The 15171-nt window shown below is 35.5% G+C and overlaps 1 protein-coding gene across 2 annotated transcripts in view; it reads right to left on the reverse strand.

Annotated features, from left to right (window-relative positions):
- Window positions 1-15171, reverse strand: part of DOCK4 (dedicator of cytokinesis 4) — a 242306-nt gene that overhangs the window by 73281 nt on the left and 153854 nt on the right. For both annotated transcript variants that reach the window (XM_062017381.1, XM_062017372.1), the window contains exons 15-23: window positions 14506-14668; window positions 14137-14243; window positions 13286-13442; window positions 7530-7627; window positions 7344-7427; window positions 7146-7246; window positions 6356-6437; window positions 5140-5310; window positions 3553-3745 (exon numbers count right to left, since the gene is read on the reverse strand). In XM_062017381.1, coding sequence (XP_061873365.1) covers window positions 3553-3745; window positions 5140-5310; window positions 6356-6437; window positions 7146-7246; window positions 7344-7427; window positions 7530-7627; window positions 13286-13442; window positions 14137-14243; window positions 14506-14668 — 1156 coding nt within the window. The remainder of the gene's footprint in view (window positions 1-3552; window positions 3746-5139; window positions 5311-6355; window positions 6438-7145; window positions 7247-7343; window positions 7428-7529; window positions 7628-13285; window positions 13443-14136; window positions 14244-14505; window positions 14669-15171) is intronic.

Genomic DNA, 15171 nt, shown 5'->3' on the forward strand with positions numbered 1-15171 from the left:
AACTTTTGAGTCCTTTGAAAAAAATGATGGAATAAGAAGGAAATCACAATGCCCAGCTTCTAGAACTAAAACTCCTTACCAGTTAATGGCATCTTTTCCTGAATTTGCTAACTTTTTTTCCATTCACAAAGCAAGTCTAACTTGTAACAACATCACTTCTGTGAGGCAGTTCAAAGATACAACATTATTCTTACTGATTGTGTCAGACATTCATGAGTTACTATTGAAACACATAGTTTCCTATACGTACAGTCTCCTGTGAAATACAGGATGCAATTCTTAGACGAACTCATTCACAAAGCCAGACTGAGGGAAGTACTCAATCTCAGAAAGAAAACAAATAGATTATCATCACTTTTCTAATCTATTAATAGTGTGTTTCAGTGTAAAATCAGGAAAATAATTAAAAATAGATAAGGAATTTAAGTTATGTACTAAATAAATACATAAAGTTTTGCACATGAAATAAATTAAATAAAATGAGCACATGAAGATATCTTTGAAACATCAACACGAGATTTTTCCTGTCTTCATTGTATACATATATATCATATAGAGATACCATACACCATATGATATCTATAGTGCAAATGATTAGAGAATTAAATCCCTCCTGTATCTGTATCTTTGAACAGTTTGTCTCACTAAAAGGATAAGTCCTACCCAGCTACCCTTGGCACAGAGGCCCAAATCCTCATTTTCGAAAGATAAAATGTTTTTTGCTTGCAAGAACATTCTCCATGTAGTAAAGAGATGACCACAGATTTTAACTGGGCTAAGATACAGGCTTTATCAATATAGATTTTCCTTTTTTAGGACTTTACTTACTAATGTAATCTGTGTCCTGGTTTGATTGGTATTGATTGGTACATTTGATTGGTAGCAATTCCAAGAAAAGTCATCCTCTTTGGAGGAAGAAACTTAGATGTTTTACTTAACACACCTCATGTTTTTACAGCTATTGAGTATTACAGAGAGCAAATATGGAAAAACAGAGGTAAAGTAAGGCCTTAACATCCACTAACTTTTCACAGGAGCTAGGCAGGTAACTGCTGTTGATTCTTTTTAACATCTCTGTAGCTGCTACCTATAAGAAGAGCTGAAGTTGAAAATCACTGAAATAGAACAAAGTTCTATGCATACTATACCAAAGCCTCAGTATAGAGTCTTATGGAGTCAGAGATCCTATCAACATATGGTCAGGAAATATAAAGTGCATTCTCTAGAGAAGCATGCAGAGTTAAGATGCATCAAATACATCTGAAATTGTACTAAACATCTGTGCTTGGGCACCTTAAACCAACCCCTGCATGTTTGATCACATAATCTCAAGGGTTGGGAGGGACCTCAAAAGATCACCTAGTCCAATCACCCTGCTAGAACAGGACTACGTAGAGTAGGTCACACAGGAACTCATCCAGGTGGGTTTTGAATGTCTCCAGAGGAGACTCAACAACTCATCTGAAGAGTCTGCTCCAGTGACCTGTCAATGTTTCTGTTTTCAATAATATACCAAATATATCTCCCAATTTTATAGAAGCATAGCTTTAGTGTCAGTTGACTTCTGCAGTAGTGGGAGATAATGGGTTGTTCAGGCCCTTGAAGCACAAAATGTGTAAAACTTTGATGCTAAATTACTGTAACTCATTTCCAAGCAAGCTCCAGATAACAGAAAAAGTATCTAAGAAGTGCCCTCCTCGCTTTTAGATATTTGAATAGTTATTTCCTGCATTCCGATGTGTTAGCTAGCACCACAGCTTGTGGCATTTGTCATCTTCATCTGGCAGACAGAAATCAATTATTTTCACAGCAGCAAGCCTCAAATTCACATTAGGATGTACAGATCACTCTGCACATTAACGAAGTATAGTGTCATATTTATTTTCCCAAGAGGACTTTAAAACGGCTTCCTTTTGCAGATTGACTGTCTACTTAGGTTTATGTATTTTAAAAGGATAAATCTTAAGGGCAAAGAGACCAAGATGCTGATCTCCACAAGACCCTTAAACTTAATGATTGATTGAAACTTTACTGTGCAAGTGTTTATCTGAGCTTCCTAAGGTAGACATTGGGATCTTATATTACTGCTTGATGTCTTTCACGTCAGTTTCCTTGTGGTCTAAGAAATGTATATTCTATCTGTGTATAACCCACTCTTCACGTAAAATTTAATATGCAATTTTCATTGCTTTTATAGCTAAACCAACTCATATTACTTCGTAATAAAACTGAATTTGAATAAAAACTTAACATTTTTACAAAAGTAAGCAGACAAAAAAAATTGTCATACAGTTGAAAGTAGATTCACAGTTCCAAGAAAGTCCCCAAGAGGCCCTTACACAGCATTAAACAACCCTCTTTAGTTACATTCATCCAGTTGGATCTTCTGGTTATGCTGACCTAACTGAGATATTGTGAGGAAAATTAAAATGGTGATATCTAGTCCCTAAGTAGTTTGGAAAACGAAAAACAGAGCATCCTTAAGATTGCTCCATGAATATGTCATTATCTCCCCAGAGTATCAAAGGTCTGATCAATCAGTTGTAGGGAGAATTAACTGTTCTGGAAGGGACTGCTGTGGAGGCTCATAAGCAAAGGGTAAGGTGTTTTCATGACCAGAATGAAGCAAAGTAGATAGGATTGAATACATCATACCCATTTCTTTCAGCTCATACTTCAGTATAATCACTGAAAGCATTTAAAAAAAATGTTCTAAGATCTCTTCCTTTATTTTGCAGCATCTAAAAATATTTATGAATATTCACAGGATCACACAATGGTAAGGGTTGGAAGGGACCTCTAAAGATCATCTAGTCCAATCATCCTGCAGAGCCTTCATCATTGTAACATGTTTATCTTGAATGTCTTAGATGGTAAAAGTTACTGTTGAGGGCTTTTGGTGAGTAAATTAAGACTCATAAAATTATTTAAATCTTTTCTATTTTCATTATTTTACTTAAAAATTCATTCATCCTAAATTTAAATTTGGTCATTTCTGTGGGTGTCACACAGAACAGAAAACAAGAATGTCAGTCTCACCACCACATAGCAGTTTTTTCTTCCACATAGCAAGTAACCGTACTGTTATACTTTATGCACCAAGCATCACTTGCATTGTGTAGCCTTTTTATGCTACATTAATAAATGAAAGACAGAAACTACTGAACTGGCAAGAGTCACAAAAAAATGACCTAATGGATAAGTGACAATCTGTTTGCTGAACTGTCCCCAGATGAGAAAAAAATCCATCAATTTAGTAAAGCTTTTTCTCTTTACAACAAAGAGTAAAAGGCAAACTTCCTTCGCAGACACGTTGCCTGCAGTAGAATAACATAAAACTGTATTTTAAGAGTCTTTGTCTCTAACAAACAAACTCCTAACTTTAGCATACTGTGTTCTTGCAAATGTGCAGCTTGAACAGAGCAGTGTGTCAAGACTCTTTCCTTAGGAAGCACTACTCTGAGCAACACTATTACCTTCAGCACCTGCTGGCCCGTATACCAAGGACACATTTTGAGTTCCTTATCTGCAGGCAGCCCACAGCAACCTTACCTGGATTAGTGTACAGGTGACTCTCTACAGTTTTCCCAATACTCTGCAGTTTAACAGCTTGAAGAGACTCATCACCATGCATGACTGTCGGCAAGCTGCCTAGAGCATCATGAACCAAATTTGCCACTTCTCTTACATCAAAGAGCTTCAAAAGTTCAGAGTATACCGATGGGAATGAGCTGAGAAACACAGCCTAGAGGAAAAGGGAAAAAATGGACAGTCAGATATTGCAGTATCATTTTGACATTTAGAGAATTTCAATAACTATAGAAAGCTGCATAGCTGTAGAGAAATGGCTGGTTCTAGATTACAAAGGTAGTGATTAACTTTAGAAATGGTCATATTTTCAGAAGACGTAGTCCCAGATTCATTAATGAGCTTACATTTGTGACTCTTTTCCTTTAAGCATTATCTAATGAATGTTCATTCCTCCCAGGAAAAAAAAAACCTAAAATGTTTAGCTTAGAGCAAAAATATTAATACTTTACAGATTCATCACGATCTATGTGTGAGAGGAATATTTAAAAAATTATAACAGAGTTAAGTGATATCACAACAAAAAGACTGAAGTAGAGTTTTTTTTGTTTGCTTTAAGATAATCAGTATAATGGTCTCCCTATCTTCCCTTTTTCAAATAATGAACATTTTTATTTTGGAGATAGCACTATCAGTCTTGGTTTACTTCAACAATCCTAAAATATGGTTGGAAATTCATTGGTGAGTATAATGAATATGTAAACAAAACATTGGGCAATGCCAGAGAAAGGAAGATAGAACTGACATCCCCTTCTTCCTCTCCAAATTCTGATGATTGAGAAAAACTACTGGTATCTCAGACACTGGTGTCAGAACAGATGACATACAAAGTCAAAGATAGAAGACAGTTAAAGAAGAAGAATTTCAAATGTGGTTGTTTACATTTATTATGTCTTCACTCCACTTGCTTACATGACATGAGATGGAAAGACCACCTCTCTGTTCTCTCTGATTTGCCCTTTTCTTTGAAGAACAACTCTCTACAGAGCTTAAAAAATTAATAGTTCTTAACAGGCCTTTGGTTACAGAAACAGGGGAAGAAGATTATACATTTATGAGCTGTAGAAGTTGGTAAATCTATGACACAATGCAGAAGACTGTCTCTTGTGTGTTTTGTCTCTGTGCTTTAACGCTAGTCAATTTTAGTAGTCTCAAGTGAAATAAAGATATTGGTTGAGTATTAAAAAATAAAGTTAATCAAGATTTAACAGTTCTCTGTGAAGAATGAAAACTCTGACAGTCTTTTGTAGGACACAAATTCTTCCTTGGTTAAACTAAACTATAAAATACCAAAAGCATAAGTTATTTGTATTCAACGATATCATTATTACAATTAGAATTAAATATTAAATATTATGGTTGAGATTATCTATTATAAGCATATTTAGAAGCTGCTGGTATGAGAATTACAGGGTACAAAGATGCGTTAAAAATGTCATTTTGCTCTAGCAAAACCACTTTTTCTTTTCTGAAGATATAGGTAAGGAATGCATGCATTTTCTGTTTTGAATGTGTAAAGTGGCAATAAGCAAAGCATTCTTGAAAACTTACTTGTAGCTGGGATAAAGCACTAGCTCCTTTGCTCTCTTGGGAGAGGAAGAAGCGTACTGACATAAGAAGCTCTTGAATACAGCAGCGAAATTCCTCTTCGTTTTGTCCACCAGTGGCAATAGAGAATAACCTTCGAGACTGAACTATATATTTAAAGATATATTCTTGTGCCTAGGAATGCCAAAGTAACAAAAATGAACAAGTCCATCATTAAACAGAGCGTACACAATTATTATATTATTCAAATAATGACAAGGGTCTGAAACTGGGCACTGTTTTACTTCATTTTGGGAAATCTTTCAATTGAAATACTATGAACATTTCAAAAGTATACACTCAGAAATGCTCTTCCCTTGCCTTCCAAAATCTACAGAAACCAAGAAAAAGAAAACTTGCTTTTTAACAAACAGAAAACTGCAAGACCTAAACACTGTGCCCCTTCCCCCATCCTTTGCATGTCTTTAGCTACAGAAACACGTATGCATAAATGTACAAGGTCAATATGAGAAATAGGCTCAAACTTTTGAGCTGTACTTGGAATTTCTCTGCCTATTAAAAGTTGTTTTCCTGTCAACTGTTAACCAGATAATACAAAAAAAAATCCCTTAAAAAAGCTTAGATTATGTTTCAAAACTGTTGGAACATAAATTAAAAATATAGCCCTTTCTTATTAGCAAGACATCTAAGTTAACAGCAGCACAGAAAAGCACAGAAGATTACTACTTTAATATTATATTTCCAGATTGTAACTTGCACTAAATGGGATTATTGTGTTGTACAACTCAGCCCATTCCATGTTGTGCTCTACTGATGGTACAAAACAGGGCAACAAGCACAGCCAAAACCACCATTTTCCATACAATTCCACAGTATCGGGACAGAACCATGCACATCTGCAATTTAGATTTAGCTACGCAAAAGATGTAATACCATCAATGCAACCTATATTTGACTTCCTAGATCTAACTCCTACCCATCTATATCCTCGTTCAGTAAGGAACACAGAGCTCCAGGGATTACTGGCAGTAAGCTCCATTGATCAACAAAATAAGAATGATGAACAAAGTGACTGCACTGAAAAAGTCTGCAACTCCCTAGAATTAGTACCATCATTGCATCATTTATATATAGTCTGCTTCATTTCCTAAATTAAACCTGTTTGGTACTGTATGACATACCATTCAAATATGTAATTGACTTAGATTATTTTAATTACCTTTAGCACTTCCTGTATGTGTTCATGTAGCTCCACTTCAGTGACTCGATCAATATGCCATTTCAGTACTTTTATAAGATCTCTAGAATAGCAAATCAGAAAGTGTTTTAACACAGAACTGGGACAAGGGTTAACTTTGCCCATAAAATGCAAACCAAAAGCTGTCACATGAGAAACACTGACAAAATAAAAAATATATGACTAGATTTCAGTCACCACACACTATCACACTTAGTTTTCAGTCTGCTGAAAGCCACCCAGTAGATCTCTGATGAACAGGAAATTATACCAGCGTTACATAAGCGGTAGAAAGATTCTGACAGGGATACACAAGCTCAGCTAAGCCAGAATGAACTACTCCTGCTGTTCCATGCATTGGACTGCAGTCTCATTAAACTGCATTGATTTTAATGGAAGTCTAGGTAGCAAACAAATAAAAAGAGTAAAGCGGAGTAAGTGAACTTTATTAGTGCACTGCTTTACACACACAGTGACACAGTTGCAGATGGATGATGTTAAGGCTCCTGTGTTTTTTTAAGTAATTCAAATAAATAAATTCACTGAGGAAAATGATTTAAAAATGAAGTCAATGTCATAGCATTAGCAAGAAGCCTTTCTGGTAACTTAAAGTTATTTTACTCTTTTTTTTTAATTTCCTAAATCTGGGCATTCATACAAGCACTGCATTTTTTTCTAGTGATACCGTTTAATTAAATCATAATGACTGATCTTGCTTAGTTTAAACATAAATGCCAGTATTCAAATCAGATAGAAAAAGTACAGACTTCACCTGTATGCCAGTGCTCCTGCAAAATGACTCTCAATGTAAGTGTCCATTACGGGTCTGAAGTGGTGAAACTTGCTGTCCTGCAGCAAATTTATTATGTGAACCTAAATGTGAGGGGAAAAAGGAAAAAAAAAACACTTGCTTTTTATTTTAAACTAAGCTCTTAAATGGTATTAAGTATTATCACAAAACAAAACTTACCAAACAGTCAAATACTTTTGATCCGTATTTTTGAGAATTTTCATCTAAGATCCCAAATAAAGTGTCTAGTGTATCTTGAAGAAACTGATTAGAGAGAATAAGATGCAGTTCATTATTAAATAAGTATATTTGTGACATGCAAATACATTTCCCTTATATCACCTAAAAGGATGGAAAGGTATATACCTTCACTATTTCTGACCCATCAATTTCTTTTAGTTTTGAGAGGCAGCCAGCAATTTTTTCTGGGTGGGTTCTCCATTTCAGAAGGTCAAGCATATCTCCTGCAAAAACAAAATGCAAGCTTAAAGTTGGAAGCAAAGTAGCATTTCAGATTATAAACTCTGCTGTTACAGTCCACTCACAAAAACTTGGCATCATTGGAACAAAAAAAACATCTCAAGATTTGCTATCTTATGATCTGCCCAACAACAAATTTCCATTCCATCCCATAATTGCTCTACCAATAGAAACATAAGAATGTTGTACTATATCACTGAAATCCGTCTCCTGTGGCAACCGTATCATGCAATCTTGTTCAGCTATTTGTCAACTACGACATTAAGAAAAGTAATTATTTTGCTGTCTCTTGTCCCATTGAAGGATGCCTCCAGAGCCATCATCTAACAGACAGGAATAGTCTCCTAATTACTAGTTTGAATATAAATACTCATAAAAAAATATTCATATTTCTATGTCTTCTTAGAGAACAAACAGAATGCCTCTAAGATCCTGCTTTATTACTGAGCAACAATCTCTTCTGGAAAATAAACTCGTCTGAGCTAAAACATACATGACTCTCTTCACACTTCCTGCAGTTTTAATTCAATTTTCTTCAGCTTTCTTGACCAAAATGGTAAGTACATTACAGATGAGTGTACATCACTGTTTTCTATATCATTAGCAAGCTCATATGTCTGCTGTAAAAACGTGACATATGTGCTAGAATTTGGCAGGTTTCTTAGGTATATCATACTGGTGACACAGTAGGTCTTCTTCCTGTTTAATACTGTTCAGCTCCGTGAATACAGCAGAATGCCCTAGAATCTCCATTAGGGTACAAATCTGTCTTTTGTAACATTACATTTAATTTCTACTCTTACTTATTAATTATTTAAATCAATATTATCTTGCTTTGCTTGTATCATATTTTTATTTTGTCCCTCTCAACAGATGAGTCCCTTCACCTATGTATTAGTAGTAAATTTTATTAACTAGTGTCTGAGCTTTTAGTGAAGTCATTCCCATCCTTATCCTCTTCCATCCCTTTAAAAAAAGAGGTCAGTCCCAGACCTAATTGTTCAGATCTAGCAGTATGCTCCTTCTCAGGAAAGAAATTCATTACACAGAAAAGCAAAAGCTGCTTCTCTTTAGCCTTTATTTACCAGTTTTAAAATTCTTATTCTAACCTGTGCCTTTTCTAACTTCCCATGTGGTGCGTTAGCAAAATCCAGATGGTTTAGATCTGCTACATTTTCTCTAAAAAATAATAAATTTTTAAAAGTTTGAAGAGAAAGATTAAGACATTTACTGTGGCATGATATGCCTTTGTTAAACTCATCTTACAGCACATTCCATTTAGCTACAGGTCCACTTTTTCACCTATGATTTCTTGTAAATACTTGCATAAAATTCATCAGAGACTGAGGGCCCAGTTAATATACCTTTTTGCCCACTCATCTTAAATGTACTATACTTATTGCTTTTTGGTCATGTTATTGCTTTCAGCTTCAGGGACATACTGAAAAAAACCCCCACTTTTCTACAATATGGGGAATTTCATGTCCCAAACCATTCAATATCCTAAACCAGAGTTTAGCAAACTCAGCTTGGCTTTTCAGCTTTCATGTGACCCTTGTTGAGCATCAACAAGTTGCTATTACTTTTCTCCTTTCTGTTGTAAGTTCTCTGCTTACTTCTAACATTTTCTGCCCATGACTCACTTGCTCAGGTCTACAAGACGCTATTCAAGCTGTATCCAGAAAAAAGTTCAACATAATTTTGAACTGTTGAATGAAATAAATCCCAAAGCTCACTTATATTCAAGTTTACTTATTCCATGTTTCACTAACTAGCTTTTCAGAATTTCTCAAAGCCTAGGAGTTTGAAGCAGAAAACCTTAAAAACTGTCCAACCCTTCCATCAGTTCAAACTGAACTACTGTCTAGTTGATCACTGTCCAGCATCTGTCTTAAAAGGATCCAGTGCCTTTGAAATGTTCTCAGTAGTTGATGCTAACAGCAAGTTTTCCTCTTGGTTCAGCAAGTCATTGGGTGCTTTCTATCACAGACTGTTTTCACACTCAAGTATCATTCAAGCCACACCTATCTTTGTGTCATTCCTTTTTCAGTTTGCTCCAGGAAAGCTCCTCTGTCCGACAAGAACTAATGAGGTAATATTTCTGTCTTTAATAACATTAAATAAATCTCCAACTATACTCAAATCTTTGCCAGAGATTTAGTGCAAACACCCTAAATTCTATTCCACTAATATTTTGTCACCTTAACTGATTTTGGTGGGCATAACGAGTTTTTGTGCATTTATGTGTTTCTTTTTTTGTCTTGCTTTTTTGTTTTGCTTTGTTTTTCTGGGGGTTTTTCTGTTTTTCATGCTGTACTGGTATAGGATAATTTGTATTAAAAGAGATCTTTGTGTTGCACTAAGAGTGCAGAAGAGTCCCACATGTGCATCAGAGATACATCCCAAAAATCAAGGAAAATTATAGGCCTTGTGACTCCTTCTCTCAGGAATTTTCAAGAAACAAGCATTAAAAATCCAGTGAACTGTATTGCTCTTAGATAGTTAAATAGACTTCTACACTTTATTCTGTTTAAGCCTCAACTGAATTTGAGGAGCAGCGAGACTAGGTGAAGCTGTCAGTTCGTAGCAAGAAAAACACTTCCTTACACGTTTGCTGAAGGAACTTGGTGGAAGATAGCTGACACCCAATATTAGAGAATTGTTAGAGGATTAAAAAAGAAAAGGAAAGCAAACGTAAGACACTAACTTCAAAGCATTTTTTTCAAGGGAAATGCTAAGGAGGAAAGACTCTGCTGAAATAATGTTACTGAATAGCCCAAGCATAAATGACACAAATAGAAAATCTGACATGTGAATCACAAAGGGATGGGATAGCAATGTGTCATGTATTACTAGAAATAAGAATATAAAATTGTCCCCAAAAATAGGCCCAGTAGGAAAATATAATTTTGGAAAAGGGAAAAAGTCAATGCTGCTGATAAATTTTGCTGAAGAAGAAAAACATTTCCAATGCCTTCTCTTACAAATAATCAGATTTGAACATTTTAAAATAGGCTACACCTGACCTATCATGTCTACCAAACAAAATACTTCCCTCCTCAATGTTCATATATTAAATCCAAATTACTAGGTTTGATAAACGTTTAGAACCAGGTGTAGAAGGAAGTGGTTTGGGATGACCTTTCCATCTCTTTGCAATAAATCCCGAGGCATCAAAATTCATCTGGTGTAACACTATTGCACTTCAAAAAGAAAAATCTGAATTCCAGAACTGGCAGTCTGCATTTCTCTTCAAACAGGCTGCTTCTGTGGTTTTCAATACTCCCTCCAAACTGAGGTCACTTTAGAAAGCTGCCTCCTGTAACTTTTGCATTGTTAATCACCAGTTTGGCTGCTTTTAAATGTAGATAGATGGACTATACCTCTGCCTTGCAACAGACATGCTGTATGACATGTTGCTCTGCTGATTAACAGCTGCTTACTGGGGATGTACAGATCAGTACTGAGAAATGAGCGGATGCCAACTTGCTAAAATATTCTGAATTGCTGGATGGATTCTGAGTCTCTGGCAGGCATAGCTCCCTCCTCTATATGGAAAACTAAGTAAGACTGTATTGATAACCACTCAGTAGAAAAATACTGTATTCTCTTTTGCACTTTTTTTTTTGACAATGAAATACAACTATTCAAATATTAATGTAATATAGAAAGCTAGTATACTTTTCTTTTAACATTAACTGATTAACTATCCAGGATCAAAAGTCAAGCTAAAGAAAAGCTAACTGGCAGGTAGATTTAGATAAGGATGCGTTCTTATGAGATACATTGTGAACGCACGGAATCCCCTGGTTAGAAAGTCTCTGAAAATTGTTTGGATAGAAGTCTAAAAACTCCTCCAAGGAAACCAGGGTAAGGAAGTGATGGTCCAAACGACTAGGAGTCAGCCTCCTTCCCCCAGTCTCCGTAATTTAAATATGCATGAGAGCCATGGCACGTGGGAACAATCAATGAGAGAATGACAGCTGAGTAAAATTTCCCAGCAAGCTAGTAAAGCAGTGGTCTAATTCAGTCACACTCTTTACAAGGCTGGGTTTGGAGTCCTCCCCCACCCCATGGCCAGACCAATATCAGAATTATTCATTTCCAGGCTGGACATTGCTGTTTACAAACCTAGGCAGATCTTTGAGAACTTCAGAAAAATCTCCCCACTTAAAAACAATTAAAAAATAATCAGTAATTTTCAAAAATACCAATACAAATGTTTATTAAAAAAAAGTAAACACACAGATCTTTTTAGCCTTGTATTTTTCAATAAATATGCTACATTCTCTCAGGGATAACTGAAGTAATGCTCACGTGATCAAATATCCACATGCTTTGCTCTATGTTCATTTCTGAGCATGCAATAGCTTTTGGCAATTTTTTGTTTAAAAGAATGGGGATTTGGAAACTCACCAAGATGAACTTCCCAAAGAAGATCCTTGGAGAAAATATGAGCCTGTCTATTGAAAATATTTCCACCCTCTGAAGTACTGCTGAAATAATTGTTAACTCTTTCAGAGCTGAAAAGGGGATCAATATTATTCAGATATTCTACACCCTCTTACCAGAATATGGTTAAAAAAAAAAAAAAAAAAAGGAAATTTTATGCCCTATGTCACACATCTGTTTACATTAAGCACAAAACTCCTGAACTGTGAACAATAAATTAGTATTATAACTCCAGACAATAGTGCAACTATTTATCGGTGAGATACTTAAGTTTCTGATTGTCTATTAGCAACCTTTGGGAAAATCTTCTGTTGGTTAACTCGTATTACTTTGAAGCTATGAGAATACAGAATGGATGTGCACGGTGAAACAGATCAGTATTTGCACACACTTCCATTTTAGACACTTAATAGCAAATGGTGAAAATTAAGACAATTATTTCAATTTAAAAAGCTGCTCTGGTGGTTCTTAAACACCTACAAGCATTTTGTAAACAATTAGCAATTTTACCATAATACATGAAAAAGGGATAAAGACTCAGCTGTTCACATGCAAGAGTGAGCTAAGCAAGATCCTAAAACTGTAATAAACAGCTTAGAAAAAAATAATGCAAAACTGTGGGTCAGAAACAGATTACTGTTTCAGTTACAAACTGTAGTTAACATGGCAAATAAACAAAAACCTTAAGGATTTTACACGGAGCCACAGTAAACAGCGCAAACACACGTATTTCGATCTGCTGCTCTTTATATCCAGCATATAAGGTTGTCTGACACAGTAGCAAACGTTTGTTGGCTTAAAGGAAGAGAAGTGATACAACAAAAAAGCAATATGTGTGGATTTAAAACCAAACCACCACTGCCTAAACTCTACAATAAGTATTTCGTAAAAACTGTACAACAAACAGATTAAGAGGCTTTGTAAAGCAGCTGGGTTTCGATAGTTGATTCCAAGAGTGCTGCATTTGATTCCAATATCGTGTTAATCTAAAAAGCATTCTTGAACTACGCAAGACCAGGAGTTTATTATGTTGGGTTGGCTTCCATCTGGATATAAAAAACTATGAAGAAAACCAGTTTGTAAAATTGATAGGACATAAGCTGAGTCCACCCGTGCTTGCTTGGCATGGAAAAGGCTAGCTATCACACTCATTTGAATTCATCATGTTTCAAATAATCAACATATCCTACCATTTTGTGTGAGCTTAGTGGAGCAGAGAAACGATGTAATCCAGAAGGACTCTTTAGTAGTTTTGACTGCTTGGCTGTTGTTTCCTAGGAAAATTCCCTTTGAAAAGGGGAGTTTGAGGTAGCGACCAGAATCCTGAAGGTTTGTGTTTTCTTCACACTGTGAAAACAAACCAGTTTTAAACACGGTGTAAAATGCACACGAACAATCCACCAAATCCTCAAATTTTATGAATTGTTATTGCTTCTCTGCCAGAAATTGATGTTTTTTCACTATACTTATTGCAACTTTGGTTTTGGATGATAGCTCCATATCTGACGTTGAAGTCTAACACATTTGAACAGGTTATGTCAAATGAATAGCTACAAATTTTGATGTTAAGATCTAAGATGTAACTGGGAGCATATAAAATCCTTGAATAAAGTAACTGTTAAATGTGGAAACAAAAATTCCACAAAACTAGAATATCTCTAACTACTGTAGCATTGAGTAAATCTGCATATATGTCCTTGTTTGATTTTCCAACTTCAGCAATTCAGTAAAAGAGGTTAACTTTGTGGGTTTTAATTGAACTTATCTTTGTGAAATATGTTATAAATATAATGTAATATAATAGTAAGACTTGGTGAAACCAGTGTACTGAAATTCACACCTAGATTCAACTAGGGTTTGTAACAGGAAGCTTAACATTAAACAATTGGCAATGGATATTTTAATGGTGACAAGATTATCACTCATTTGGTAATTAATATAGACTGGTATTGAATACAGACTTTCTAAATCTAATGTTTTTGAGCATTTAAAGTCTGTTCCAGAAGAATCATTACAGCTAACCGTTACTAAGCCAAATTACCTTGTGTACAATGAGTTCATGGGTGCCATCTGGCAGAGTCCTCCCATTTTCCTGCATCAGGGGCACAAAAGAAAAGCCGAACAACTTCTTCTCACCCTTTTCTTTTGCTGAAATACATATTTAAATAGTAGCACTTAATGTTATACGACTTACACAAAACAAATGGATATTTCATAACAAAAGAAAGTATATTGGAAACATTCAGAGTAAGATTATCTAAAATAAGCAAACAGAGCTGCAAGCCTGAGCATAAAAGCATTACAGAGAAAGTTCATGTAGCTGTTTTTTTTCCCTAAGGTATTATGGAAACTCATGTGCTGACTGCAGCTGTAGCAGAGAGGACTAGCAGAAGTCATGAACAGTGCTTACTAGAACAGTGCCGGAATTCACAGCGGATGTGTGCTCCTCTGAATTTATCCACAGGAATAGGAAGTTTCAGTAGCTCAGACCATCTGGGACCATTATTGTGGTAAAGCACAAAGGAATGGTATTCACTGGCTGGTGGCTCTCCAGAGCCAAATGAGATAAAATCCTAACGAAGGAAAAATGGGATTAAAGATGTAAACATAGATTAGTTCACAGGTAAGATGTCATTAAGGATGACTCTTCAAAGGAAGACTGTTTAATATTTACATTAATATCAAAATATCATGTGGTACAGTGCTCAATATCTTAAAACCCGCAAAACCAGTAATGTTTTGTTAGTTTTTGCTTTTTTTAAAAAATGGCAAGAATTATTCACATCTGTATGTTATATAGGATGGAACTGGGTGACAAGGAAGCTTAAGCAACAGAAGTGGTTTGCAGTCTCATGACACAGCATGGTCTATCCTGTATTATGCCCAAGCAACAAACAAGAACGTAACCGAGACAAGAGTAGTCCAGGATCAAGATCTTCAGTCCTCTGAAATAAACCTGTAACCCGGCTGTTGCCAATGATAATCCCAGTGGGAAAAAAATAAAGGAATCTGGATTCCCTGATTAAGAAGCAGCAAAGTGTTGGTTTGGTTGCCTTTGCAACATGATGGTCTCTCC

Source organism: Colius striatus, chromosome 1 (genome assembly GCF_028858725.1).
Source record: "Colius striatus isolate bColStr4 chromosome 1, bColStr4.1.hap1, whole genome shotgun sequence".
In the NCBI taxonomy this organism is placed as follows: Eukaryota; Metazoa; Chordata; class Aves; order Coliiformes; family Coliidae; genus Colius; species Colius striatus.